Below are 26,807 nucleotides of genomic sequence, written 5' to 3' on the forward strand. Positions count from 1 at the left end.
TATTAATCTCTCTCTTTTTTAAAGTGAGGTGGGGACGCAGGGAGGCAGAGACAGATTTCTACATGCGCCCTGATGGGGATCCACCTGGCAAGCCCCCTACAGGGCGATGCTGTGCCCGTCTGGGGCTGCTGCTCCATTGCTCGGCAACTGAGCTATTTTAGTGCCTGGGGCAAGGCCATGGAGCCATCCTCAGCACCCTGGGCCAACTTGTCCAAACCATTTGATCCATGGCTGTGGGAGGGGAAGAGAGAGAGAAGGGAGAGGGATGGAGAAGCAGATGGTCACTTCTCCTGTGTGTCCTAATCAGGAATCAAACCTGGGACATCCACACGCTGTGTCAATGCTCTACTGCTGAGCCAACCAGCCAGGGCCTGTTGATCTCTTAATAAAGTGTACATTTGGGTCCTTGAGCAGAAGGTCTTTTTTGGAGTTCATTTTGGTGGGCCCATGTTCTTCACTGCTGTGTCTCCTTTGGGAAAGTCTTTTTTTTTTTTTTTTTTTAATGTTTTTTTTGTTTGTTTTTTCTTTTTTTTTTCTTTATTCATTTTTAGAGAGGAGAGAGAGAGGGAGAGAGAGAGAGACAGAGAGAGAGAAGGGGGGAGGAGCTGGAAGCATCAACTCCCATATGTGCCTTGACCAGGCAAGCCCAGGGTTTCGAACCAGCGACCTCAGCATTTCCAGGTTGACGCGTTATCCACTGCGCCACCACAGGTCAGGCTCCTTTGGAAAAGTCTTATAGGGACTTATCAAGTATTATTTCCAGAAAAAGAAAAATTGGGAAGAAGACCCCTCACGCAGGAAAGTTAAGTTTGTTCATCTACACCACAGACATTCCCCTGCCCTCCTTATCAAGCTTTGTGCTAGGGAACAGTCTATCCTGGGAGCACTCCCAGCCTGTGGGGAGGTAATTGTGCTGTGATGTGAATTGAACCCTAAAGAGAGCTGATGAGTGTTGTGCTTCTTCAGTTGGCACAACCGTTCATGAAAGCTCTCTGATTGCCTGTCTTTAAAACCAGATTTATGGCAAAAATCTCCCTCCCTCCTTCTCTCTGTTTCCTTCTCCCTCTCTTCCTCTTTCTCTCTCTCATCCACCTCCATCTATTACCCCATTTATCATTTCTACATTATTCCAGAGTTCTCAAGAGAATTATCTGTACAATCTGACTCCACACACAACTGAGTCTGCTCATGTCAAGCGAGGTCAGCAGTGGCCAATCCAACAGGCACCTCGGTTTTTTTGGTTTTTTGTTTTTGTTTTAATTTTTACAGAGACACAGAGAGAGAGAGAGAGAGGGATAGAGGGATAGATAGGGACAGACAGACAGGAACGGAGAGAAATGAGAAGCATCAATCATCAGTTTTTCATTGGGACACCTTAGTTGTTTATTGATTGCTTTCTCATATGTGCCTTGACCATGGGGCTTCAGCAGACCAAGTAACCCCTTGCTCAAGCCAGTGACCTTGGGTCCAAGCTGGTGAGCTCTGCCCAAACTAGATGAGCTTGTGCTCAAGCTGGCGACCTCAGGGTCTCGAACCTGGGTCCACCGCATCCCAGTCCGACGCTCTATCCACTACGCCACCTCTGTTTTTGTTTTTGGTTTTTTGGGTTTTTTTTGTATTTTTCTGAAGCTGGAAACGGGGAGGCAGTCAGACAGACTCCCGCATGTACCCGACTGGGATCCATCTGGCATGCCCACCAGGGGGCAATGCTCTGCCCCTCTGGGGCGTTGCTCTGCTGCGACCAGAGCCACTCTAGCGCCTGGGGCAGAGGCCAAGGAGCCCTCCCCAGCGCCCCGGCTATCTTTGTTCCAATGGAGCCTCGGCTGCGGGAGGGGAAGAGACAAACAGAGAGGAAGGAGAGGGGGAGGGGTGGAGAAGCAGATGGGCGCTTCTCCTGTGTGCCCTGGCCGGGAATCGAACCTGGGACTCCTACACGCCAGGACGACGCTCTACCACTGAGCCAACCAGCCAGGGCCGGCACCTCTGTTTTTAATCTCAGCAACACACAATAGAGCCTTTTTGAAACTCTCCTCTGGGCTTTCATGTTGTAAACTCCTGGGTGTCTTTCTACCCCATTGCTTCTTTTCTCTTCTCAGGAGACTGCTGGTGTCTCCTCTTCCTCTGTCTGAACCCTACACAGGTTGATTTCCTCAGAGTGCAGTACTGCCCTCAGAATTTCTGTTCTTTGGCATGGTTTTCGGCATCCTTTAGGTGCTGCTGCTGCTAAAGACACTCACTGACGCTTTCTGCCCCCATTGTTCTCCGTGGTACTTATTTTAACTCATTTCATTCTCACACCAACCTTATGAGAGATATACTATTATACTGCTCACAAAAATTAGGGGTTATTTTATAGCTTCATACTTGTTTTTGAAATACCCCTAATTTTTGTGAGCAGTATATTTTTATTTTACAAGTGAAGAAACTGAGGCACAAAGAGATTAAACAACAAGGCCAAAGCCATCACTAGTAAGTAGCGGAGTTGAGATTCAGCCTTAGATAGAGAGGCTCTGCAGCTCATCTTAACCCCTCTGCTGCCCATGATGCACAGATCTTAAGTCTCTCCAGACCAGGCCTTTCCCCTTCAGACCCTCACCACACATTCAGCAGCTGTGTATATGCTTGGATTTAATTGAAGTTCTCTCAGCTCTTCATTAGCATTATCTGGCACTATCAAAAACTTCCCTGTCTTAGGGAGTGGTATCAGCCAGCCACCCATTTGTTTCAGCCAGAAACCCAGAAGGCCTCTGTGGCTGTCTTCTTTCCCTTACTCCTCACTGCCAGTTTATTAAGCCACATTGGTTCCACCAACTTGTCAGACTTAAGTCATCTCCACTGCCACTATCTTATTCCAGGCGACAGCACCTGCTTCCACTTTTGCTCATTTCATTCCCTATAGATCAGCAAGAGTAATTTTTTTTTTCTTTTTTTTTTTTTTTTTTTCTTTTTCTGAAGCTGGAAACAGGGAGAGACAGTCAGACAGACTCCCGCATGCGCCCGACCGGGATCCACCTGGCACGCCCACCAGGGGCGACGCTCTGCCCACCAGGGGGCGATACTCTGCCCATCCTGGGCATCGCCATGTTGCGACCAGAGCCACTCTAGCGCCTGGGGCAGAGGCCACAGAGCCATCCCCAGCGCTCGGACCATCTTTGCTCCAATGGAGCCTTGGCTGCGGGAGGGGAAGAGAGAGACAGAGAGGAAGGCGCGGCGGAGGGGTGGAGAAGCAAATGGGCGCTTCTCCTATGTGCCCTGGCCGGGAATCGAACCCGGGTCCTCCGCACGCTAGGCCGACGCTCTACCGCTGAGCCAACCGGCCAGGGCCAAGAGTAATTTTTTTATTTTTGTGTGTGACAGAGACAGAGAAGGGACAAATAGGGACACACAGGAAGGGAGATAAAAAGCATCAGTTCTTTGTTGCTGGCACCTTAGTTGTTCACTGACTGCTTTCTCATATAGTATGTGCCTTGACCAGGGGGCTACAGCAGAGTGAGTGACACCTCACTCCAGCCAGCGACCTTGGGCTCAAGCTAACAACCTTGGGCTTCAAGCCAGCGACCTTTGGGCTCAAGCCAGTGACCATGGAGTCAGGTCTATGATCCCACACTCAAGCTAGTGACCTCAGGGTTTTCGAATCTGGGTCATCTTATGTCCCAGTTCCACACTCTATCCAGTGTGCCACTGCCTGGTCAGGCAGGTATTAGTGTTGTTAAATCAGAGATTCAAAAGTATTGCCAGGGCTGAGAATCACAGTACGTACTAGAATTTGCTATCCATGGGGTAAGGAGTAGAATTGAAAAGAGTCTTGAAAATAGGACAGCAAGAAGAGATTGGGATTTTTTGTATTTTTCTGAATTAGAGAAGCAGGGAGGCAGAGAGACAGATTTCCACATGTGCCTGACCACGATCCACCCAGCATGCCCACCAGGGGGCGATGCTCTGCCCATCTGGGGCTTTGCTCCAGTGGAGCCTTGGCTGCAGGAGGGGAAGAGAGAGACAAGAGAGGAAGGAGAGGGGGAGGGGTGGAGAAGCAGATGGGCGCTTCTCCTGTGTGCCCTGGCCGGGAATCGAACCCAGGACTTCCACACACCAGGCTGACGCTCTACCACTGAGCCAACTGGCCAGGGCTGAAAATTCTTTTTAATTAAAAGAACCACGGGTAACGTTTTTCTGGCAGTTTTTTCAAACAAAGGGCCTAATGCAAAAGAAAATTGACACGTTTTGATGGTTTTTCTCTCATAGGCTCAAACGGTCCAGGTTGCTGAAGTTGAACCACAGTCACAGCCACAGCCTTCCCCAGAACTTCTGCTTCCAAATTCTCTGAAGCCAGAAGAAGGGCTGGAAGTATGGAAAAACTGGGCCCAGACCAAGAACGCTGAGCTAGAGAAGGATGCTCAGAACAGACTGGCGCCCATTGGGAGTGAGTGTTTGGAGCAGGGGAGGGGGAGGGCAGTGGCACTGGAGCAGCAGGAGGAGAGAATGGCAAGAAGTAGTGTCCCTTGGCTCTGGGGACTAAGGAGCTCCATCTAATACAGTGTACTGAATTTAAGATGTGCAACAAGCAGGCCTGACCAGCTGAAAAGCAGCAGGATTTGTAGCATTTGTCCAAGACCAGGCATTTTTGTATATGTGGATTTCTGGAGTTTACCTAGATCTTAGAAGAGCTGGAAACCACTGAGTGAGCCCAGGGCCCTTCTTCCTTAGCGCTGTGATTATATACTTCTTCACATTACAGTGAGTGGGTTGTTTTTTCCCTTTAATGTCATAGCCCTAATAAAAAATTTCAGAATATGAGAGGTAGGGAGGATTGTGGGAAGAAGACCCTTGTTGTGATACAACATATAGGATTGTTTTATTTTACTAGGCCAGATGCAAGTGACCATTTCCGTCCCAGCCCTGATGGGCAGTATTTGTTCTGAGCTGTCCTTTCACAGATATAAGCAACCAGTAAAGAGATGACTGCTGCCAGAACCCCATTCACCTTTAGGGTTTGTGTTGTAGGACGCCAGCTTCTGCGATTTCAGGAAGATCTCATTTCTTCTGCTGTGGCCGAGTTGAATTATGGGCTCTGTCTAATGACACGGGAAGCTCGAAATGGAGAAGGTGAACCCTATGATCCAGATGTACTCTACTATATATTCCTGTGCATTCAGAAGGTAGGAAAGAGCTTCACAGGAACATGTTTGAGCTATGTTCCCATCAGGTATTCACTGGATCTTCAAAGTAGTAAAATGACAAGCAAGGGGTTATAATCAGGACATTCTCTTTCAACTACTATATATAATGAGTTTTTAAGTGTGTGTGTGTGTGTTTGTTTTGTGTTTATTTTTTGAAGGAGAATTTTTTTTTTTTTCTGAAGCTGGAAACGGGGAGAGATAGTCAGACTCCCGCATGTGCCCGACCGGGATCCACCCGGCACGCCCACCAGGGGCGACGCTCTGCCCACCAGGGGGCAATGCTTTGCCCCTCCGGGGCGTCGCTCTGTTGCGACCAGAGCCACTCTAGCGCCTGGGGCAGCGGCCAAGGAGCCATCCCCAGCGCCCGGGCCATCTTTGCTCCAATGGAGCCTTGGCTGCGGGAGGGGAAGAGAGAGACAGAGAGGAAGGAGAGGGGGAGGGGTGGAGAAGCAGATGGGTGCTTCTCCTGTGTGCCCTGGCCGGGAATCGAACCCGGGACTTCTGCACGCCAGGCCGATGCTCTACCACTGAGCCAACCGGCCAGGGCTGAGAATTTTTATTTTATGTACAGAAAACATAGCATACTTAGGCCAACTTGGTGGCCAGTTTTTTAGCCTTAGCCTTTTCCAGCTTAGCAATACAAGCCACCAGCATTGCCTCCCCAGTGGCTGCAGATCTCATTGTATCTGTATTCGTAGTTGGTCCGACAGCTTCCACCAGCTTAGCCAGAGCTGCTTTGTCTTCCGAGTAAACCTGTGTGAAGGGGACAGTAATGCAGGTCTTCTTGTGGATTAATCGCTACAGCCTGACCTTCCCTTGACCCTTTAGTAGAGGACCCCTATCTTCCAGGGCAGGGTAGGCAGGAAGAGAGTAGCTGGATGGGATCCACGTCACATGCGATCAGTACAAGCCGGCCTGCCTTTTCCACCCGGGCAGTGGCAGTGTTAGCCTCTGCTTGAAGAACCGGTGGCTTCTTGGTGGGGACATCCCCTTTGCTGACAGCATTTTTATTAGCCTGCGGCCCATGCCAGTGGTCTCTGCTTTTGCTCTTGCTCTGTCTCTGGTCTGTACCTGTGGGCCCGCTTGAGTAGTTCTTGGGCTGTCTCAGGCCTGGATGACCTGGTTAATGGCGAGAGGCGCTTCTAGACACTTACAGAGAACAGCCTTTGCCACTGTGCTGAATGTCACGGGGCCAACTGAGAAAGCAGAGGAGGTTGGAGGCGGATGTCGTGTCTAAATTCGTGAGCCCTTTCTGGGACGGGATTTAACTCCTTGGCCTCCCGTTTCTTCGTGACAGCAGAGCCAGCACCACCTTCTTCCCCTTAGCCTTCTTTCCTTTCAGCATCTTGGGCGGCGAGAGGTGAGTTTAAGTGTGTTCTTTTATTTTTTAAGATTTTATTTATTGATTTTCCAGAGAAAGAAGGGGGTGGAGTGTGGGAAGTGAGAAATATCAACTCATAGTTGCTTCATTCCAGTTGTTCATTGATTGCTCGTCATATGTGCCTTGACCAGGCAAATCCAAACCAGCAACCTCAGCATTCCAGGTTGAAACTATCCACTGTGCCACCACAGGGCAGGCTAAATGTTTTCTTTTTTAATGGCAAAAGAAATTACGTGTTCACTTTAGAAAATAGGAAAGTAAACATCATCCATAATCCTGCCATCTAGAGAAACTCCTGTTAAAATACTTTACACATTAAAAAGAAACAAAGGAGCCTGACCAGGGGGTGGTGCAGTGGATAGAGCATCGGACTGGGATGCAGAGGACCCAGGTTCGAGACCCCGAGGTCTCCAGCTTGAGCACAGGCTCATCTGGTTTGAGCAAAAGCTCACCAGCTTGGACCCAAGGTCACTGCTTAAGCAAGGGGTTACTCGGTCTGCTGAAGGCCCACGGTCAAGGCATATATGAGAAAGCAATCAATGAACAACTAAGGTGTCGCAATGCGCAACGAAAAACTGATTGATGCAAGCCCTGGCCGGTTGGCTCAGTGGTAGAGCGTCGGCCTGGTGTGCGGAAATCCCGGGTTCAATTCCCGGCCAGGGCACACAGGAGAGGCGCCCATCTGCTTCTTCATCCCTCCCCCTCTCCTTCCTCTCTGTCTCTCTCTTCCCTTCCCGCAGCCGAGGCTCCATTGGAGCAAAGATGGCCTGGGCGCTGGGGATGGCTCCTTGGCCTCTGCCCCAGGCGCTAGAGTGGCTCTGGTTCCGACAGAGCGACGCCCCCTGGTGGGCATGCCGGGTGGATCCCGGTCGGGCGCATGCGGGAGTCTGTCTGACTGCCTCCCTGTTTCCAGCTTCAGAAAAATACAAAAAAAAGAAAAAAAAAAGAAAAACTGATTGATGCTCCTCATCTCTCTCCATTCCTGTCTGTCTGTCCCTATCTATCCCTCTCTCGACTCTCTCTCTGTCTCTGTAAAAAAAAAACCCACAATTTATTTTTGGTATGTTACCTGGGAGCCTTTTTTAAAAAGTCATGAAACACTTAATACTTTTTGTTAAAATAAGCAAGGTTTGCATAAAAGGAATTTATCCAAAACAAAGTGTGGTGCTAACACACAGTTCATCTTACTGTTCCCTACATGAATACAAAAGAATTATTTGAAGGTATTGAGGTAGAATATATAGGTGTAGTTGGGTTTTCAGGACATCTAGGGTGAAGCATAACTGAAACTCACTTTAGATGGGCAGTTGAGCAGAGCTGAGCTGGATTTCTTAATGTTGGAGTGCTCTTGGGGAAAAGCCGTGGTGGTGGGCACTCACCCTGTTGTCTAGGTCTGAGAAAAGTGTGCCTCCAGTTTGTTCCTCTTTCTTCCCAGTCACTATGGGAGCTACTTTATATGCTGTCTCATTTAATGCTTTCTCTAGTCCTGGAAGACAGTCACAGTCATCAGACAAGGGTACTGAGCCCCAACTCACTTGGGTTATTTATGACACCATAGCTAGTAAGAGGCTGGCCCCAGATCCTGCACCATGGTTCTTGCTGCCATAATACAATGCCCACCTGGTGAAATAGAATTCACAAAATTTGCCCCATTGACCCAACTCTTAGGAGTGTTGTGAGAGTTGGTTTACAGGGTCTGAAGTGTACTGTGGAAGTGTCACATGCTAGACAGCTTTGACCTGGTATGTACACTTCTTAGGGGAAGAATGGGTAGGCAGAGGTGATGGTACTGGTAGAAAAATGTTTATTTCCCTTAACGGCCTTACACAGGAAACTACCAACAACTTTTGTTGTTGTTTTAGTATCTTTTTGAAAATGGACGGGTTGATGACATTTTCTCGGATCTTTATTACGTTCGATTCACGGAGTGGCTACATGAAGTTTTGAAGGATGTTCAACCTCGAGTCACTCCACTTGGTAAGAGTCTTCCTCGTCCTTGGATGTCTTTCCCACCTGGGGTCTAAAAGGATCGGCTGCTTGTGCGGCTGTCTGACATGTCGGTGAGGATTGTGCGGCTGTCTGACATGTGGGTGAGGATGCTAAATCCCAGGCACCAGCCCCGACCTCTGTGCTGCTCGCCCTGATATGGAAGGGACAGTTCTCACTAGAGACAGGACCCAGCTGGTCCCAGGGTGGCAAGAAATAGGCATGTCGTGTGTGGGTAGTTACTCTTTTTATTTCCTATTAAAATTAGAATGATTGCAAAAATAAAGGATTATTAATTGTTATGTGTAGGTTATTCATATTAGATATTGGGGTTTTTCCCCAGATGTTTGAAGATACATGTTCCACATATACATGTAGAACATAGTATGTTATTTTGGAAAGAACATAAGTTTTGCAGTAGGATATCTAAGGTGTTTATTTTTTTAAATAAATTTTTTTTTTAGAGCAGTTTTAAGTTTACAGAAAAATTGAGCAGGAGATACAGAAAATGTTCATATACTTCCCTCACAGTATTTCCACTATTATTATATTGTATTAGTGTGGTATACTTGTTATAATTAATGAACTAGTATTGATACGTTATTAATTAAAAGCCTATAGGTTACATTAGGGTTACATATACTCCTTGTGTTTGTATATTCTGTGGGTTTTGACAAATGCATAATGACGTGTATCTATAATTACCACATCATACGAAAGTCTCACTGCCCTAAAATCCCATGTCCACCTAGTCATTCCTCTCTCCCTCTCCCTGAATCACTGGCAACCACTCGTCTTTTTACTGTTTCCATAGTTTTTGCCTTTTCTAAAATGTTACAAGTTGGAATAATTTAGTATGTGGCCTTCTCAGGTTGTTGGGTTTTATTCACTTAGCAATACGCATGTCTTTCTGTGACTTCATAGCTCATCTCCTCTTATTGCTGATAATAGTCCATTGTATGGATGTCCTGCAGTTGGTTTCTCCATTGATCGACTGAGGAACCTCCAAGTTTTGGCAATTATGAATAAAACTGCTGTAAACATTGTGTGCAGGTTTTTGGTGAGAGAATAGACAGATACAGCAATGGGACAGTATAGAGAGCCCAGAAATAGAGCCACAAAAATATAACCACCTTTGACAAAGGAGCAAAGGGAGTTCAGTGAAGAAAGGAAAGTCATTTCAACAAGTGGTGCTGGAACAACTGGGCATCCACGTGAAACAATGAGTCTAGACACAGACCTTACACCCTTCACAGACCTAAATTTAAATACAAAATTATAAAACTCCTAGAGAATAGCATACAAGAAAATATAGGTGACCTTGGGTTTGATGATGAGTTTTTATAAACAACACAAAAAGCACTGTGATCCATGAAAGAAAGAAATTGATAACTTGGACTTCATTAAAATTAAAAACTTCTGTGAAAGACACCGGTAAGAGAATGATAAAACAAGCCACAAACAGAAAATCTTTGCACAACACATGCCCGATGAAAGACTGGTGTCCAGATATACAAAGAACTCTTAACACTCAACAATCAAAGGAACCAGCCTGATTAACAAATGGGCAAAAGAGCTGAGCAGATGCCTCCTAAAGAACATATACAGGTGGTAGACAAGTATGTAAAAGATGCTTTATCATATGTCATCAGGAAATTACAAATTAAAATACTGAGATACCACTATATAACGGTTAGAATGGCCAAAATCCCAAACACTTGCAGCACAAGATGCTGGATAGGGAGCGACAGAAATCTTTTTCTTTTCAATTTTATTTTATTTATTTTTTAAGAGAGAGAGAGAGAGAGTCAGAGAGAGGGATAGATAGGGACAGACAGACAGGAACAGAGAGAGATGAGAAGCATCAATCATTAGTTTTTCCTTGCGACACCTTAAGTGTTCATTGATTGCTTTCTCATATGAGCCTTTGACCGTGGGGCTACAGCAGACCAAGTAACCCCTTTGCTCGAGCCAGCGACCTTGGGTCCTGGCTGGTGAGCTTTGCTCAAACCAGATGAGCCTGTGCTCAAGTTGGTGACCTCAGGGTCTCGAACCTGGGTCCTCCACATTCCAGTCCGATGCTCTATCCACTCCGCCACCACCTGGTCAGGTGGGTGCGACAGAAATCTTAAATCTTGATATGTTGCTGGTGGGAGTGCAAAGTGGGACAGCCACTTTGGAAGACAGTTTGGCATTTTCATAGAAAAGCAAACATTTTCTTACCTTATGATCCAGCAGCTGCACTCTTTGATATTTGTGTTGAAAACAATCTCGTTAACTTCCATCACCATGCATAGTTTGTTACATGCTTAACCTTAAAAAAAATTATTGGTTAAATACATATTTTTGACTGCCAACTGTGTGCCAAGCAGTATTCAAGATGTATGGATAACAATATAGTAGGGAACAGTAGCTGACAGTCTTAACAGGGAGAGACAATAAATAATCAAATAATCAAAATAATTTATGATGTAAGAAGGGGATGGAAAATGTTAAGGGCATTAGGAAGGAGGCCTAGCTGAGGGGCTATCATTAGAACAGACTGAATAAGTGAATCAGTGAATCACACTACATGACTTGCACATTTTCAAGCCAAGTGTAGCTATGCAGTTTCCTTTTTAAAACTTTATTGTGGAATTTTAATCACATGTAAATAGATTCATGACACTCTCATGTACCTACTATTTATTCATGGCTAATCTTATTTCATACATATGCCACTTAGTGCTTCTGCTGTATTATTTTGAAGTAAGTCCTGCTTTATTCATAAATATTTAATATGCATTATTGACATGCCACAATGCATTATCATACATTTTTAAAAAGATGATTTCATTTCATAATGTCATCAAACTCTCTACCCTGTTTGAATTTCTAATTGTCTATCATAATTTTATCTGAGTCATAAATTCTACGCTATTTTTTAAAAATTATTTTTCTTTTGCTTATTTATATGAACAATTTATTTAACAAGACAGCATACATATACTTTAGTATTTACACATGAGTGCAGGAGACACAAAATAAGGACTGTCGCTGCAAAGCTCAGAAACTTAATATTCACATAAATGGTAACTCACATAAAAGACAGATATTGAATACTTTTCAATAAACAATAGCAAAAACAGTTAATAAAACAGAGGAGAATGAGTAGGAAAAAGAAACAGACTGAGAGCAGTGTATTTGTTTCATTTTTCTTTGTAGAAGCTGATTGGCTGGAAGCCATTGACAGTCTGCCCTGGATCCAATTAACTATTTATTAGTAATAACTATTTTAGTTTCTTCTATTTGCTAAGAAACCTTAGGAGTTTAGCTGAGCAGCATTTATACAGGCTGCCTGTGTGATGACTGCCAGAGTCTTTCTGTTAACACATCCACTTCAATAAATTGTGGCCCTGGCCTTTTGCTCAGTCAGATAAGGTATTTCTTCTTTAACAGTTTTCTCAGGAAGAACTTGGTTCACCAGGATTCCCCTGGTAATAACCAGTTAGCTGGGTGTTTGTTTTAAAGAATCACTGTGAACTAATGAATTTAAAACATTTATTAAGATTCAGTCTGTTGGCCCTGGCCGGTTGGCTCGGTGGTAGAGCGTCAGCCTGGCGTGCAGGAGTCCTGAGTTCGGTTCCCGGCCAGGGCACACAGGAGAGGTGCCCATCTGCTTCTCCGCCCCTCCCCCTCTCCTTCCTCTCTGTCTCTCTCTTCCCCTCCCACAGCCAAGGCTCCATTGGAGCAAAGATGGCCCCTGCGCTGAGGATTGCTCTGTGGCCTCTGCCTCAGGTGCTGGAATGGCTCTGGATTCAACAGAGCTACGCCCCAGATGGGTGGAGCATCACCCCCTGGTGGGCATGCCAGGTGGATCCCTGTTGGGCGCATGCGGGAGTCTGTCTGACTGCCTCCCATTTCCAGCTTCGGAAAAATGCAAAAGAAAAAAGATTCAGTTTGTTGCAGTTATCTTTTCTGTTTGTTTGTTTACCGATGCACAAATTGTCCTATCTTTGATCATTTTGAGCTTCTTTAAATTGGCCTTAAGTTCTTTTGATACAACCCTTCTTGGTTTCTGGTTTGCCAGAATGTTTCAGGCTTATCTTGGATATTTCCTGTCCCACTGTGGAATCAGTCTGTTGTCCAAAGAGTCTGGTTTTTTAAGTGACAAAATGCTATTTTAGTACCAAATCTAAGTTTGGCTGCCGGGTGTGCTTATTGCTCCTGTGTTGCTCATTGTTTCTAGACCTTAAAGTGGGCAGGACCAAAAATATAAAAAACAAAATAGGTCATTTTGATACTTGTAATTCAGAATCAGAAGACAAGGCTTTCATATGTCTCTATCTGTATCACCCTTCTGCCTTGCCAGGACTCCTGGTTTTCATTCATTAAAGTTTACTTTTAAGTTATATTGCTAAAAGTTATTAAAGTTAGTGAAGTGACACTAGGTGGCAGAGTGAACCCAGAGAAAATAGGGCATGCCAAAGTACACCTGGGATCACTCCTGGGGCTGGCCTTCACTGGGGTGGGCTGTCCTGCTATAGACGTGTCTGAGAGCAGGTAGGATTCTCTCATCACTGGACCACAAAATGACCAGAGGAGAGGCGGAGCTGCCCTAAAGAGATGGAAATGTGCCTGACCAGGCGGTGGCACAGTGGATAGAGCGTCGGACTGGGATGCTGAGGACCCACGTTTCAGACCCCGAGGTCGCCAGCTTGAGCGCAGGCTCATCTGGTTTGAGCAAAAAGCTCACCAGTTTGGACCCAAGGTCGTTGGCTTGAGCAAGGGGTTACTTGGTCTGCTGAAGGCCCACAGTCAAGGCACATATGAGAAAGCAATCAATGAACAACTAAGTGCCACAACGAAAAACTGATGATTGATGCTTCTCATCTCTCTGCTCTTGTCGTTCTGCCCCTATCTATCCCTCTCTGTTAAAAAAAAGAGAGAGAAAAAAAATGGAAACGCACCAAAGGAGTCAGAGGACCAGCTTTGGCAAGGACAGAGAGAGGAGTGTATTGGGCAGAATATTTCTTTCCCTGCTTTCAAGAAGTGGCACTGTCGCTGCCTGCCTGAACAGCCCTGAGACTCTGGCAGGAGAAGGCTGGTGTCTGCTGCTGTGGTCTCACCAGTGTGGCACTGGTGTTGCGCACAAACACTTGCACACTGACTGCTGAATGAACACATGAAGGGGCCTGGTGATCAAACTGCTGGTCCCGCCCAGCTGTCATTTCACTTAGTACCAGGATCTTACAGTAAAACCTGCCCTGTGGGGGACATCTGTAATAGTTCTGAATGGCAGTCTCCCCTTTACCCAGATTGGGAATGAGAATGGGCTTGCTTTTTAGAGATGGAAGACATGTTGAAAGGCCTAGAAAGTGTATACGGGCATGCATACCAGTTCTCTGGACACCTTTGAAACTGATGAGAGCTCTGTGTCCTCGTCCCAGAGAAGTGTGTATGTATGCAGAGTTTGGGTTATAGTTTTAGGTATTCCACCTTCCCTGAGGCCTATCCTTTAGCCCAGAGGTAGTCATCCTGGTCCCTACCACCCCCTAGGGGGCGCTCCAGCTTTCATGGTGGGCGGTAGCGGAGCAACCAAAGTATAAATAAAAAGATAGATTGAACTATAGTAAGTTGTTTTATAAAGATTTATTCTGCCAAACTTAGCGAAAATCCGACATAAAGTACTTGGTAAATAATTATTATATGCTTTAACTTGCTGTGACTCTGCTTTATAAATTTTATAAAGTAAAGTTACTTCCCTACTTTATAAATCACCATTACTGTGGAACCGGTGGACGGTTAGAAAATGTTACTACTAACAGAGATACAAAAGTGGGCGTACCCCTGCTTTAGCCCCATGTTAACGTTGTATTAAAGGAAGAATTAACATTAGGTAAGGGCAGGAAGTGTAGGGTTGTGGTTCTCAAAGTGTGGTCTTAGAAACTCGTTAGAAGTGCACATGAACATGTTCCACCTGAGACCTCTGTGTTGGGACCCAGCCATTTGTGTTTCAGTCAGCTTCCCAGGTGATTGTCATCCCAGGAGGACTTCTCTAGTTTACCCATGTGGTCCTGGTGTGCCTCCCGCCTCCCATCCTGCACCTGTGAGGGAATGCCTGCCCTGCTCTTGTTGTAGCAGTCCTCTATTTCTCCTAGGCTATGTCCTGCCCAGCCACGTGACTGAGGAGATGCTGTGGGAGTGCAAGCAGCTTGGAGCCCACTCCCCTTCCACCCTGCTGACCACCCTCATGTTCTTTAACACCAAGTAAGTGTTCTAGAGGCCCCATGCTCAGCCACTGCTGGCATCTGCTCCGCAAAGAGGGTGGACACTGTCTGGGCTGACTTCTGAATGCCTTTGACATGTCTGAGAGCCTTTGGGTTACCAAAAGCCCTCAGCTCTACTTGGCTGCATTTTGTGTGGTGGCCAGAGAAGCAGACAGCCTTTCCAGATCCCCACCATCTTTCTTGATGTGACTTCTCCACTAGATAGTGTATTGGGTGTGGGCAGCAGCCATGCGGAAATACTGATGGCAGCGGGTAAACCGTGGTCTCCTGCACCCCTCCCCTTTGCCTTGCTTTCACTTGCGGTGCAGGTACTTCCTGTTAAAGACAGTGGACCAGCACATGAAGCTGGCCTTCTCCAAGGTCTTGCGACAGACAAAGAAGAACCCCTCTAATCCTAAGGATAAGAGCACCAGTATTCGGTACCTGAAGGCACTTGGGATACACCAGACTGGCCAGAAAGGTAGGGAAGGAGGCACGGGCTGCAGAACGTGCTGTTTGTCCTGTTGTGCCCTCGTGCCGCATGCGCTAGTGATGCGTGTGGGTGTGGGATTTGCTGGGTAGGAATTCTCTTCTCAGCCAGAAACTTCAACGCTTCAAGAAGAGGAGGTGCTTCAGAAAAGATAGCTAGCTGCCTTTTTCTTTCATAGTCACTTCCCATTTGTCACACTCTTTTCCCCTTCCGGTATTTCCTAGTTGGGCTGGCTGGAAACCTGCTGTTCCTGGTCTGGGCCTGCACTAAAGCAGTTTGATGCCGTGTCTGGTGGTGAGAGTGTGTTTTATAGTTACAGATGACATGTATGCAGAACAGACGGAAAATCCAGAGAATCCACTGAGATGTCCCATCAAGCTGTACGATTTCTACCTCTTTAAATGGTGAGGAGGCTTTATTCTTAGCTGGTGCCTATGTGTGTGTCCGTACCTGTGTGCAGAGGCATTCTCTAGTACCCAGCTGAGTCAGAACATCCAAAAAATCTAAGTACAGAAGCAGTCTCACTGCTTTTCCCAAAGCATATGGTGTGCCTAGCAGTGATGTCAAAGGGGTCTCTGCTCCCTGGTGGTCCCCTTTCCTGGAGAGGTGAAGGGAGAGGGAGGCAGATACAGAGAGGCTGCCGACATCACATATGAGCATCCTGGGCTTGACCTTTTGTCACTATCACCATCCATCTAAGGGGGACTCCTGTCCTTGGTTTCTGTTTTCTTTTGTGCCCGAAGTTTAGCTGTTACCTTCACAGCAATGCCAGAGCGATCTTTTCTACCTTCTAGGTCTCATGCGACTTAAATGAAAACCTTCAGTGATTTTAACTCGACAAAGACAGGGTGGCCGGCAGGTCTTTCATGGACTCCCCCTTGCTGACCTCATGTCCATGTAGCTCTTCTCCTCTTACGGGCACCATGCGTTCCCTTTATCAAGGCCTCAGCACGGAACTTTGCATTGGGAAAACCCATGCCATCCACCCCTACCTGTTTGGCAGTTAGCTCCTTCAGTCCTGTTTTCAAACAGCTTTAGTGGGGAAGCATTTTCAGACTCCCTACGTATTCCGTCAGGCTGTTTCCTCTGGTGCGCTTACCACTGTTTGTCATTTTGTGTGTATTTGTGTGGCTGCTTAATCACTGCCTCTCCCCTTTGTCTGTAATTCTAGAAGGTAGGGACTGTTGGGTTTTACTCATTTTCTTTAATATCAGCACCTAATGGAGGACTGGCACACAGTTTAACAAATCTTGAGTGGATAGATGAATAATGAGTGGAGGATAGCATATGCTGAATATACAAGAGAGTCATAGCACAACATTGAGGGGGACAGGGGGTGTGCCAAGCCAGGGCCCCAGTCCCTCAGATTATTAGTGGATTGGGAAAAGGAAATACCTTGGAGACAGATCTTCTGTGAGGTGAAGTTGGTTCCAATTGGAATAAGACTGGCCTGAAGTAGAGGAGCCCTAGGCAGCCAGCGAGTCAGAGGACTCGCAGCTGGTAGTGTGGGAGGGAGGAACAGCAGGCAGCCCGTCGCTGGCATTTGAGGTTGTTAGTGTTAGCCACATGAAATTCAGTAGCTGTGCCACCATACTTTCCAGACCTGCCTTCCCAACTTTGCAGACATCTCTCTGGGAGGTTCAGGTGGGAACGTTGAGGTTGTGGTTTTAATCAGCTTTTACTGATGTATTCACAGCCCCCAGAGTGTGAAGGGCCGGAATGACACCTTTTACCTGACGCCTGAGCCAGTGGTGGCCCCCAACAGTCCAATCTGGTACTCAGTCCAGCCTATCAGCAGAGAGCAGATGGGACAGATGCTGACTCGGATCCTGGTGATACGAGAAATTCAGGAGGCCATCGCGGTGGCCAGCGCCAGCACCATGCACTGAGACCCCGCAGCCATGGTGCACGGGAGAGCATCCGGGAGAAAACAGACTTTCACACTAAAGAAGAGGCCTCCATTTTTTCTTTTCTTTTTTTATATTGGTGTAGTTACGAAGCCTTTCAGACTGCTTCTGTTCAGAATGTAAAAGGAAACTCTGCCCCCTGTGCATCTTCATAGACCTGTTGGGGGGACTGCTCAGCTTGTGGGGGCTCCGGGTTTCCTGAGAGCCAGGTATCCCAGAAAGTTGCTGGCTGACTTTTTTTTCTTCCCTGGGGCCTGGGGAAAGGGCTTGGACTGTTAGGAGAAATGTGGCCCCTTCCCTTCCTCCAGAAAGATGGAATTAATGATGGACGGACCCTCCAGGGAATCTCCCAGGTGGTTTCCACTCTGGCCAACCTCGCTGAACAGAGGGGAATGGTTTTTTCTTTCATGCTCAGACATAAACTTAGCATTTAATGGAAGGAAAATGAGAGGGAACTTCAATTATGATTTATTAAAGACAATTTCTATTACACCCTCCTTTATGACAAGTGACATTTTAGATGTTAAAGTAAAAACTTTACCATGCCTTTTTTTTTTTTTTTTTTTTGGCCTTACATTGAGGCCTTAAACCTGAGGCTCCTGTGCCTGATGGAATTCTTGTAACATACACTTGTGTATCATATAAAGATACCACTGTTTCTCTTATGTATTCTTAATCTAGTTGTTTATTAAGAATGACAAGCACGTCTTTTCAACATGCTAGTGAACAACGCCTCTTTATTTGGGAGGAGACTGGCTGAACACGGGAAGCAGAGCAGGGTCTGTTAATGAATGGGCAATGGCGGGAGGGGGCGGCCACGCGGAACAGCCCAACCTTGGTCTACGCGTCTAGTGTATACTGTGCGCATGCGCTCCCTCCCTCCAATCGTGCTCCGAAGTTGTATGGGCTCCACCCGCACGCAGTGCGCGCTGACGTCAGCGGCGGCTGTATATTGGCGCGGCCCTGACGCCAGAGGCCTCTGCGGCGTGGTCCTCCGAGGCTCTGGACTTGCCGCGCGCAGGCCATGGCAGACTACCTGATTAGCGGGGGCACGTCCTACGTGCCTGACGACGGGCTTACGGCACAGCAGCTGTTCAACTGCGGAGATGGCCTTACCTACAAGTGCGCGCCTATCGGGCTCACCTGGGCGAGGAGAAGGGGTAGCGCGCTGGGCTGGGAGGCCGGGTGGGTCTTCCATTGGGCCCGCTTGAACTCGGGCGTGGGGACAGCTTTAGTAAATTCTCCAGCCATCTCGGGGGCTCACACTGAGAGGTGAAGCGGAGAGGGATGGATGCAGCGTTTTGGCAGTGCTTGGGGTTTCAGACTGGAAACTGCCTTCTCTGGGCACGTGAAGTTGTCAGGGTGCCAGGGGCGCTGATGACAGCTAGGTTGCAGAAAAGCCCCCGTCGTTATCTCTACCTTGTGCTCTGCCTTGCTTGTGACACATGAGTTAGGTCAGTGCCCTGTGCCCAAATGCCTTAAGAGATCTATGGGGATGGAGTCTCTGGTTGCACTAAGCCTGAGCCTTACTCCCAATTCACTCCTCTCCACCCCGTAGTGACTTTCTCATTCTCCCTGGGTACATCGACTTCACTGCAGACCAGGTGGTGAGTATGGCCAAGAAATGGGTTCTTAACATTAAGACTGGATAAGGTGCTGCTGTACCCTGGTCTCTTGGCTACCTCACCAGATTGGGCTTCGAGGTGGTTCTATGGAATGATCTTACTAGCATGCAGATCTTACAGGGCACCTGTTTTGCGGGGAGTGGGGAACTGGCACCATCATGAGTTATATGAAGTATTCCCTCATCAGTTGGCCTTATATCCTCAGGACCTGACTTCTGCTCTGACTAAAAAGATCACTCTGAAAACCCCACTCGTTTCCTCACCCATGGACACAGTTACAGAGGCTGGGATGGCCATAGCGATGGCGGTGAGCACCATGGGGATGTGAGGGCATTCGCAGGGACCTGATCTCTCCTTCCTAATGGCATCTAGTCATGCCTTTCTCTATATACGTATTAATTTTATATCGAGAAGTATGCATTCATAGTTGCTTCGCTCTAGCTGTTCATTGCTTGCTTGTGTATGTATCTTGACCAGGCAAGCCCAGGGATTTGAACCAGCAACCTCAGCATTCCAGGTTGATGCTCCATCCACAGTGCCACTATAGGCCAGGCCAGTTGTGCCTCTCTAATGCTTCTCACTTTTTCCCTGTCTTGTTTATTCTACAGCTTACAGGTGGTATTGGCTTCATCCACCACAACTGTACCCCTGAATTCCAGGCCAATGAAGTTCGGAAAGTAAAGGTCAGAAGGGCAAGGATTATGGTCAAGAGTTTAAGGGAACTGCACTGGGGTGGAGTGGGGGGTTTATTTTACTCCTAATTAAGGTTCCTTTTTCCCCACTGTGGAGCTCAATTCCTGATCAGAAGAACCTGAGACCCTGGGTCTTAAGGCAGCAGAAGAGGAACAGGTGAACAGTGCCTATCAAACTCCTTGTGTTTGAGGTGTTGGTGTGATTTGGTCCTTTGGCACTGATCAAAGGAGAGTTGGCCAGACCCAAGTTTTTAGACCAAGAGCCCAAAGAAAGCGGTTCAGAAATGCCTGGTGTCTGGACATCCGGGATTAAATTCCCAGTCAGGACACACGAGAGAAGTGACCACCTGCTTCTCTTCCCCTTCTTCTCTCCCTTCTATCCCTCTTCCCCTCCAGTGGCTCGATTGGTTCAAGCATCGGCCCTAGGCAGGTTGCCAGGTGTATCATGGTTGGGGCACATGTGAGAGTCTGTCTCACCATCTCCCCTCTCAAAAAAAAAAAAAAATGCTTATCCCTTCCAGAAATACGAGCAGGGATTCATTACGGATCCTGTGGTCCTCAGCCCCAAGGATCGAGTACGGGATGTGTTTGAAGCCAAGGCCCGACATGGCTTCTGTGGTATCCCCATCACCGACACGGGCCGCATGGGGAGTCGCCTGGTGGGCATCATCTCCTCAAGGGACATTGATTTCCTCAAGGAGGAGGAGCACGACCGGTTTTTGGAAGAGGTAGGTACACTAGCAGAGCCAAGTTCTGGCAACAAAACTAAAGACAAAAGCGTTCTGATGTTTAAGTGACATCCTTGATGGTCTCTACCGTCCAGGAAAGCTGAATGCCTAGCCAGTTTCTGATCCCTTCATAGGATTCCTGCATCCCCATACATACACCAGAGGCCCTCAGTCTGCCCAAGTGTATGTCAGCCTACAGTGTTCTTTGCCACCCCCGGGGTGGCAGTCCTGCTTAGACCAACTGCAACCTCTTCTTCTAATTTTCTTGTCATTGGTCTGGTGTGGCCCTTATTTCTCTTAACAGAGTAATGGGTTACTCTGTGTACCATAGTGTCCTTTCTACTCAGTTCTCATGCTTGTCACTAGATTGCTGCAGAAACAGTTGGGTTCACTGAAGGGAGATTGGTTGCAGGTGTGTGAATATCGTGGTCTTTGGAACCTGACCCTTAAGGGCAGGGTCTGTTTGAAGGTCTGGTCTCTGATTGGCCCTTCCTCACAGCTCTTATCCCTCTTAGATCATGACAAAGAGAGATGACTTGGTGGTAGCCCCTGCCGGTGTCACATTGAAGGAAGCAAACGAAATTCTTCAGCGCAGCAAGAAGGGTGAGTCCTCGAGTTAGGAAAGGGTTACATAACCAAAGACCAGCATCCTGACTCGTGTCCTGCTCTGCCCTCAGGAAAGTTGCCCATTGTAAATGAAAACGATGAGCTCGTGGCCATCATTGCCCGGACAGACCTGAAGAAGAACCGGGATTACCCACTGGCCTCCAAAGATGCCAAGAAGCAGCTGCTGTGTGGAGCAGCCATTGGTACTCATGAAGATGACAAGTATCGGCTGGACTTGCTGGCCCAGGCCGGGGTGGACGTAGTCGTTTTGGTGAGCTGCTGTACAGGTCAGGAGGGACAGGGGGCTGCTGCCATACCCATCTTACTGGGACTTCCTCCCTGTGCTAGGACTCTTCCCAGGGAAACTCCATCTTCCAAATTAACATGATCAAGTACATCAAAGACAAATACCCCACCCTACAAGTCATCGGAGGCAACGGTGAGGCCAGACTGGGCACCGAGGACATGGGGTGAGGTGGGAAGCAAGGCTCCCAGCTAGACCTTCACGGAGTCCTTCTCTGTGCTTCACTGCAGTGGTCACAGCAGCTCAGGCCAAGAATCTCATTGACGCTGGCGTAGATGCCCTGCGGGTGGGCATGGGCAGTGGCTCCATCTGCATCACCCAGGAAGGTGAGATACTTTGGCAGGGCCCTGGATCTCCACATGCCCTGGAGCCATACGCTCTCATGGGAACTACAGTGAGTCCTCCAATAGGGGCAGGCCCCTTGGATGGGTGACCAGCCGGAAGCCAGATGAGCTCTCGTCAGTCCTCACTTGCCACTCCCTGCCTAGCCTGGCCTCCTCGCTCCTGCTCTGCGCCCTCTCTAAACTCTGGTCTGTTTGTTTTATTTAGCAGCTCCCAAGATCCCTCCAGACATAAAGTCCCACAGCCCCAAATGCCCTTCTACTGTCACGGGCTGCTATAGTAAGTCCGGCCCGGCCCACTGGCCCGGCCCAGCTGCCCACTGCCCGGCTGCTTGGTTGACTGTAGCTGTAGCTCCCGGGGTTTGTGGTGCTGATGGGTGGGCAGGGCAGACTGAATGACAGACCATGGTTTTGGGGACTGCTGAAAAACACAGCTCCTTCTTCCTGGGGTCCTTACAGAGCAGGAACTCCTTCCCCAGGCTGGCCCTGCTCTGCCCACACCTGCAGGCGTGGCACAGCTCAGGGACCAACTCTCAGCACACTCTTCCTTCCACATAACCACCACCCTGATCTTGCCTGAGCCACCCACCACTTGGGGAGGAGGGCTGGGCCTCTGGGTACTAACTGCACAGCGACCCCCACCCCACCTGATACCATTTGGGCGGGGCTTTCCGGGCTGCGGACTGCATGTGCCTGAGGCTGCCCTGGGCCACGCACACATGCACGCGCACACGCAAGGGTGAGTGGTGGCCACCACAGCTGTTCGTGCTATTCAAGGCAAAGGGGCAGCCATCCCAGACATGACTTGTCTCCAGCCAGGCGGCCATCCTGGTGCAGGTGTAGCGGAAAGCTCCTGGGTGAGGATTTGTGGCCACAGGGCCCTTTGCCTGTCCTCACCAAATTCTGCCAGCTCATCTGTTTCTCTGTCTTTTAACAGTGTTGGCCTGTGGGCGGCCTCAAGCAACAGCAGTGTACAAGGTGTCAGAATACGCACGGCGCTTTGGTGTTCCTGTCATCGCTGATGGAGGAATCCAGAATGTGGGCCATATTGCCAAAGCCTTGGCCCTTGGGGCCTCCACAGGTGAGGCCCAGCACTTGAGAGCCCAGTGGACCTCCTTCCCTATTGCCACTCAGGGTCTACCCCACACTCCTTCTGTCCACAGTCATGATGGGCTCCCTCCTGGCTGCTACCACTGAGGCCCCTGGTGAGTATTTCTTCTCCGATGGGATCCGGCTAAAGAAGTATCGTGGCATGGGCTCTCTCGACGCCATGGACAAGCATCTCAGCAGCCAGAATCGATATTTCAGGTGGGACAGGAAGATCAGTTACGTTACGACAATCCTGCATTGACAGCCTCATCTGTGCTTTGACCTTATCCCTGTCTCTTGCTTCTCTGTGCAGTGAAGCTGACAAAATCAAGGTGGCCCAGGGGGTGTCTGGGGCTGTGCAGGACAAAGGGTCCATCCACAAATTTGTCCCTTACTTGATTGCTGGCATCCAACACTCTTGCCAGGACATTGGTGCCAAGAGTTTGACTCAAGTCAGGTAAGCTTGGACATGGATAGAGAGGGTGACCTGGACCAGCCACCTGCATCTGACACCTGCCGCTTTTCAGAGCTATGATGTATTCTGGGGAGCTCAAGTTTGAGAAGAGGACATCCTCGGCTCAGGTGGAAGGTGGTGTCCACAGCCTCCATTCGTAAGTGGCCCGCCCTGTCCCACCGGGTAGAGGTTTGTGCTGTGCTCTGTCCTGCTGCCCTCACTCACAGCTGGTCCTTTTGCCTACAGGTATGAGAAGCGGCTTTTCTGAAAAGGGATTCGGCATAAACCCCCTTTTTTTTTCAATAAAAATTTGAAAGAAAAAAAAGTGATGCCTTGTCTTTGAGATCAATAGGCAGGTGGGACTTCGCAGGTGCCACATCACAGATGCACCCAAACACACATCCTTATTTTCAGGGGAAGCCTCAGGCCCTGAGGGAAGGGGGCTCCATGGCCCTGGAAGGCATAGTAGTTTCAGATTCAAGAAGTCCCTCCTGAGGCAGCTCGCAAGCTAGCCCCGACCAGCTAGGGCTCTTAAGGGTCAAGGGTTCTATTTCAGATTCTGACCATGACTGCTTAGGCGGGGTCCATGGGGCTTTGGACTGACATCCACAAGGTCTCCTGCTAGCCTAAAGCCTGGCCACATAGGACCGGGTTGAGACTCCCCGTCCGTACATGATCTCTAACGAATTGCTAAAGAACCTGGTGGAAGAATTGAAATCATCTTGAATCTACATGTAAGGAAGCAGTTTCAAGTGGGTGTACATACCACCTCCTGGCCTCTGACGGGCCATGTACTCTGGATGAAAAGGTAACCCCTTGGTTTCTTCACAATCCCCTCCAAGAGCCCACCCAGCCAGCAGCCCCTGGCCAACAATGCACCTAGTACAAAATGGGAGAGGTGGATTAAATTATTAATTTGCTTGCAAGCAAGACACATGTTAACAGTGCAACACAGGAGGGATAGTACAGCGCTGGGAAGCCCTGCACTCTGCAGAAGGTGCCAGGCCCTACTGGACAGTCAGGTCAGTTCCTGGTGCTTCACTGCAGCTTGGGCCACAGATGTGACTGCAGTCTCTCCAGGTGGGGGGATGAGGGCAGCTCCTGTCACTCGGCCTTCATGACACAGGAAGTTGAAAGTGGCACAAGCATTAGGCTGCAAAGAGAAATCCAGCATCAGCTGGACAGAAGCTGGGCCTGGGCTCCCCTCAGCGTCCCCAAGTCCCTGAACTGACCGTGTCCTGCACTTCCACAGCGATGCCCCGCTGTCTCATGGCTCTCAGCACGTGGGACTGCAGCCGCTCAGTCCGGTCTCCGGTGCCCACCACAACAATCTCTAGGGAAGCATGGGCAAGTCTACAGCTAGGCCTGCAGACAGGCTGGGGTGGGGCTGACTTTCAGAGGCTCGGAGCACCTCGGCCCTTTCCCCCTCCATACCTATTCGGGGCTCCAGCATCCAGAAAAGAGAGAAGCTTTCTTCTGTGATGTCCTGGTGAGATCCTACCTGTGGGGGAGGAGGCGGGGTCAAAGCTACAAGTTCACAAAGCTTTCCCCATAACCCTGCCCAACAAAGAGGCCACGGAAAGCCCAACTACCCAGGACCGCAATCTGGGACAAGCCTAGGGCTCCGGCCCTGAGGTCCCCGACTGCAGCAAGCACTCACGTTCCACTGCAGCACGGAGCGCGGGAGCAGCGCGCAGGGCCCGAACACGCGGCTTCCGCTGACCACGAAGCCGCGGCTGCTGTAGCTGTCGATGTACATGGTGTGCGGGGCCTCGCGCTGCAGCAGAGAGATGCGCGTCCGCTGATACAGCTCATCGTCGGCGGGCGTGAGTCGGTGCCCTCGCCGTGGGGCCCTGCGAAGTAGAGTCGGAGTCTAGGGGACAGGCGGTGCGGAGCCGCGTGGGGGCAGGGCAGTCGGGGACGCCGGGACCGGACTCACCACAGCAGCTCTGCGAGGGGACGCCGGAGGACGGGCTCCGCTCGGTACAGGCCGCGAAGCACGGAGGCTGCGGCCATTGCAACCCGTGCGCAAGGTCAGCGGCGTCAAGGCGGAGCCAAGAGCTCGCACAGCGCCCCCGCCGGCCCGGAGGGGAGCGCGCGGCTCGGCCGGCGCTGCGCTGGAGCATTAAGGAGCCGGCGCCTGGCACCTGTCCCGGGAGGCTGCGTCCCCAGCACGGCTCCGGTGTCTGCACCTGCTGCCCGCTCCTCCCTGAACCCCCTCAGGCCGCCCTGGGGGAACCCGACGCCTGGGGGCGGGGCCGGCCTCAGGGCACTGCCTGGGTCCCGGCTGCGGCCCGGGCCCCGCTTCGCAGCCATGACGCAGGGTCCCGGGCCTGGGGCGGGGCGGCAGCGCACCTGGCCGAGCCCGCACACCTGGCCGGGGCGCGGCGCCAGTCTCCAAGCTCCTAATCCCCGTTTGGGGGAGTCAGCTTGCGAGGGCGGGGCGAGCGGCTCGGATTTCCCCGCTCTCCTCAGAACGACGCCCCTTCTCAACCGTCACCCGCGCGACCGTTGGCGTCGCTGCCGCGCCTCACGCGGGGCGTGGCCGTGCGTGGATTGGCTTTTCGAGAGCGTGAGGGGGCGTGGCCGGGTGGCTTTTCCTTAAAATGGCTCGGGTCTGCGGTGAGAGCAAACGGAAGGGGACGCCGTGATAGGGTGGTTTTACCTGCTTATGTCGGAGTGACGGGCCCGACCGCGACCAGACACTGAACTAGACAGCGGCGGAAGCAGCGCTCTATCTTGGCCCACTCTGCTCGCGTCCCCAGAATCCCCCCGGCCCCCCGCTTGAGCCGAGTCAGAGGGCCTACTGGCGAGAGTCGCAGGCGCCTACGCGGGGTTCGGGGACCTCCGCGCACCCACAGTGTCGGGGCCTCAGGGGAACGCTGCCGCGTCTGCTATCCGCAGGGCAGGGCGGGCGGGCGGGCGGGAGGCAGGCTCGGTACAGATGAGGGCGGTCGCAATGGATTCCTCGAGGTCTTGTCGCCGCCTTGCTAGCCCATTGCGGCCCTAAAAGCTCCGGGCGCTGGTAGCGTCACCGGACACAGGGCCCCGGTGCGGGGTGTCGCCGCGGGTTTTACTTCCTCCCTGGCTTCACGGGAGTGCTTCCTTCTTAGCTGATCCCGAAGCTTGCCCCGACACTGTCACCTCACCAGTGGCTCTGGCTGAATGGGACCAACAGGACTAATCCTACCCTGCAAATGTAATCCGAATCGGGACTCGGTCCCAGGGGAGGAGGCTCCCATCACCCGTCCTATTTGGGGGCCCAGGTGAGCTCCTCATTCCCACTAGACTTGGTTTCACCGCCTACTCGTAGGTCTGCCTCCTTGGACTGGAAATGGGGGAGTTCTATTCTGGCCCCAGGGCATGGGACACCCCCCACGGCTGGACAGCGGGCAACGGAATCCCAAAAGCAGCTGTTGTCTCCAGAGCATTCCAGCTGCGCTTGGATTTCGTTCCCTGCTCTCCTGCCTGAGCAGCGTTCTGGTCCAGATAGGGTGGGCGAGCCCCTGACCTCAGACTTACTTCATTGGGTCGTTCTGGTCTCCGTCTCTCTCAGGTGCGCCCTCAGCCTGGAAGTGATAGGCGTAGAAGTCGGAATAACTGGGCGGTGGCCGTGTGTGGAACCCGACATGGCATTGGTGAGGGAGGGCAGATTTAGGGCTTCCGGGTAGGGTTGCAATGGCGGTGAGTCCCACAGGGCCACCCCAGCCAGCAGCTCGCTAAAGATAGCCCTTCACTTCCTGGGGAAAAACCACCCTAACCGTCTTCGTGTGTGCGGA

The 26,807-nt window shown here is 50.0% G+C and overlaps 3 protein-coding genes and 1 pseudogene across 8 annotated transcripts in view; 2 read left to right on the plus strand and 2 right to left on the minus strand.

Moving 5' to 3' along the window:
* QRICH1 (glutamine rich 1) overlaps positions 1-17,906 on the plus strand; it is a 46,966-nt gene extending 29,060 nt beyond the window's left edge. For all 5 annotated transcript variants that reach the window (XM_066244825.1, XM_066244823.1, XM_066244826.1 and 2 more), the window contains 7 exons: positions 4,243-4,420; positions 5,002-5,156; positions 8,421-8,535; positions 14,685-14,793; positions 15,122-15,273; positions 15,596-15,686; positions 16,979-17,906. In XM_066244825.1, the coding sequence (XP_066100922.1) occupies positions 4,243-4,420; positions 5,002-5,156; positions 8,421-8,535; positions 14,685-14,793; positions 15,122-15,273; positions 15,596-15,686; positions 16,979-17,171 (993 nt within the window). In that variant the 3' untranslated portion in view covers positions 17,172-17,906. The remainder of the gene's footprint in view (positions 1-4,242; positions 4,421-5,001; positions 5,157-8,420; positions 8,536-14,684; positions 14,794-15,121; positions 15,274-15,595; positions 15,687-16,978) is intronic.
* Positions 5,763-6,522, minus strand: LOC136314522 (large ribosomal subunit protein eL8-like; annotated as a pseudogene).
* Positions 17,907-18,149: 243 nt separating the features above from the next.
* On the plus strand, positions 18,150-23,351 carry IMPDH2 (inosine monophosphate dehydrogenase 2). 2 transcript variants are annotated; one of them, XM_066245176.1, is made up of 15 exons: positions 18,150-18,311; positions 18,748-18,796; positions 19,020-19,121; positions 19,423-19,497; positions 20,028-20,234; positions 20,750-20,837; positions 20,912-21,111; positions 21,189-21,279; positions 21,375-21,470; positions 21,694-21,765; positions 22,423-22,566; positions 22,649-22,793; positions 22,888-23,031; positions 23,102-23,185; positions 23,275-23,351. In XM_066245176.1, exons 1-15 carry the CDS (start codon positions 18,214-18,216, stop codon positions 23,294-23,296), a joined length of 1,617 nt encoding a protein of 538 aa, XP_066101273.1. In that variant the 5' UTR covers positions 18,150-18,213; the 3' UTR covers positions 23,297-23,351. The 2 variants fall into 2 exon arrangements, with proteins under 2 accessions (XP_066101273.1, XP_066101274.1); XM_066245177.1 differs by lacking the exon at positions 21,694-21,765.
* Positions 23,352-23,918: 567 nt separating this feature from the next.
* NDUFAF3 (NADH:ubiquinone oxidoreductase complex assembly factor 3) lies at positions 23,919-25,498 on the minus strand. The gene is made up of 5 exons (XM_066244654.1): positions 24,968-25,498; positions 24,689-24,881; positions 24,463-24,529; positions 24,261-24,361; positions 23,919-24,181 (listed from the first exon to the last, which is right to left on the minus strand). Exons 1-5 carry the CDS (start codon positions 25,042-25,044, stop codon positions 24,047-24,049), a joined length of 573 nt encoding a protein of 190 aa, XP_066100751.1. The 5' UTR covers positions 25,045-25,498; the 3' UTR covers positions 23,919-24,046.
* Between the last annotated feature and the right edge of the window lie 1,309 nt (positions 25,499-26,807).

Source organism: Saccopteryx bilineata, chromosome 10, assembly GCF_036850765.1.
Source record: "Saccopteryx bilineata isolate mSacBil1 chromosome 10, mSacBil1_pri_phased_curated, whole genome shotgun sequence".
Classification (NCBI taxonomy): domain Eukaryota; kingdom Metazoa; phylum Chordata; class Mammalia; order Chiroptera; family Emballonuridae; genus Saccopteryx; species Saccopteryx bilineata.

Coding starts and splice junctions, on each gene's coding strand:
- IMPDH2 (XM_066245176.1), top strand. CDS start 18,214: ATGGCAGACTACCTGATTAGCGGGGGCACGTCCTACGTGCCTGACGAC. Junction 20,838..20,911: donor TCTTCAGCGCAGCAAGAAGG/GTGAGTCCTCGA, acceptor CTCTGCCCTCAG/GAAAGTTGCCCATTGTAAAT. Junction 22,794..22,887: donor AGCCAGAATCGATATTTCAG/GTGGGACAGGAA, acceptor TTCTCTGTGCAG/TGAAGCTGACAAAATCAAGG.
- NDUFAF3 (XM_066244654.1), bottom strand. CDS start 25,044: ATGGCCGCAGCCTCCGTGCTTCGCGGCCTGTACCGAGCGGAGCCCGTC. Junction 24,882..24,967: donor CCCCTCGCAGAGCTGCTGTG/GTGAGTCCGGTC, acceptor TCTACTTCGCAG/GGCCCCACGGCGAGGGCACC. Junction 24,530..24,688: donor GCTCCGTGCTGCAGTGGAAC/GTGAGTGCTTGC, acceptor CCTCCCCCACAG/GTAGGATCTCACCAGGACAT.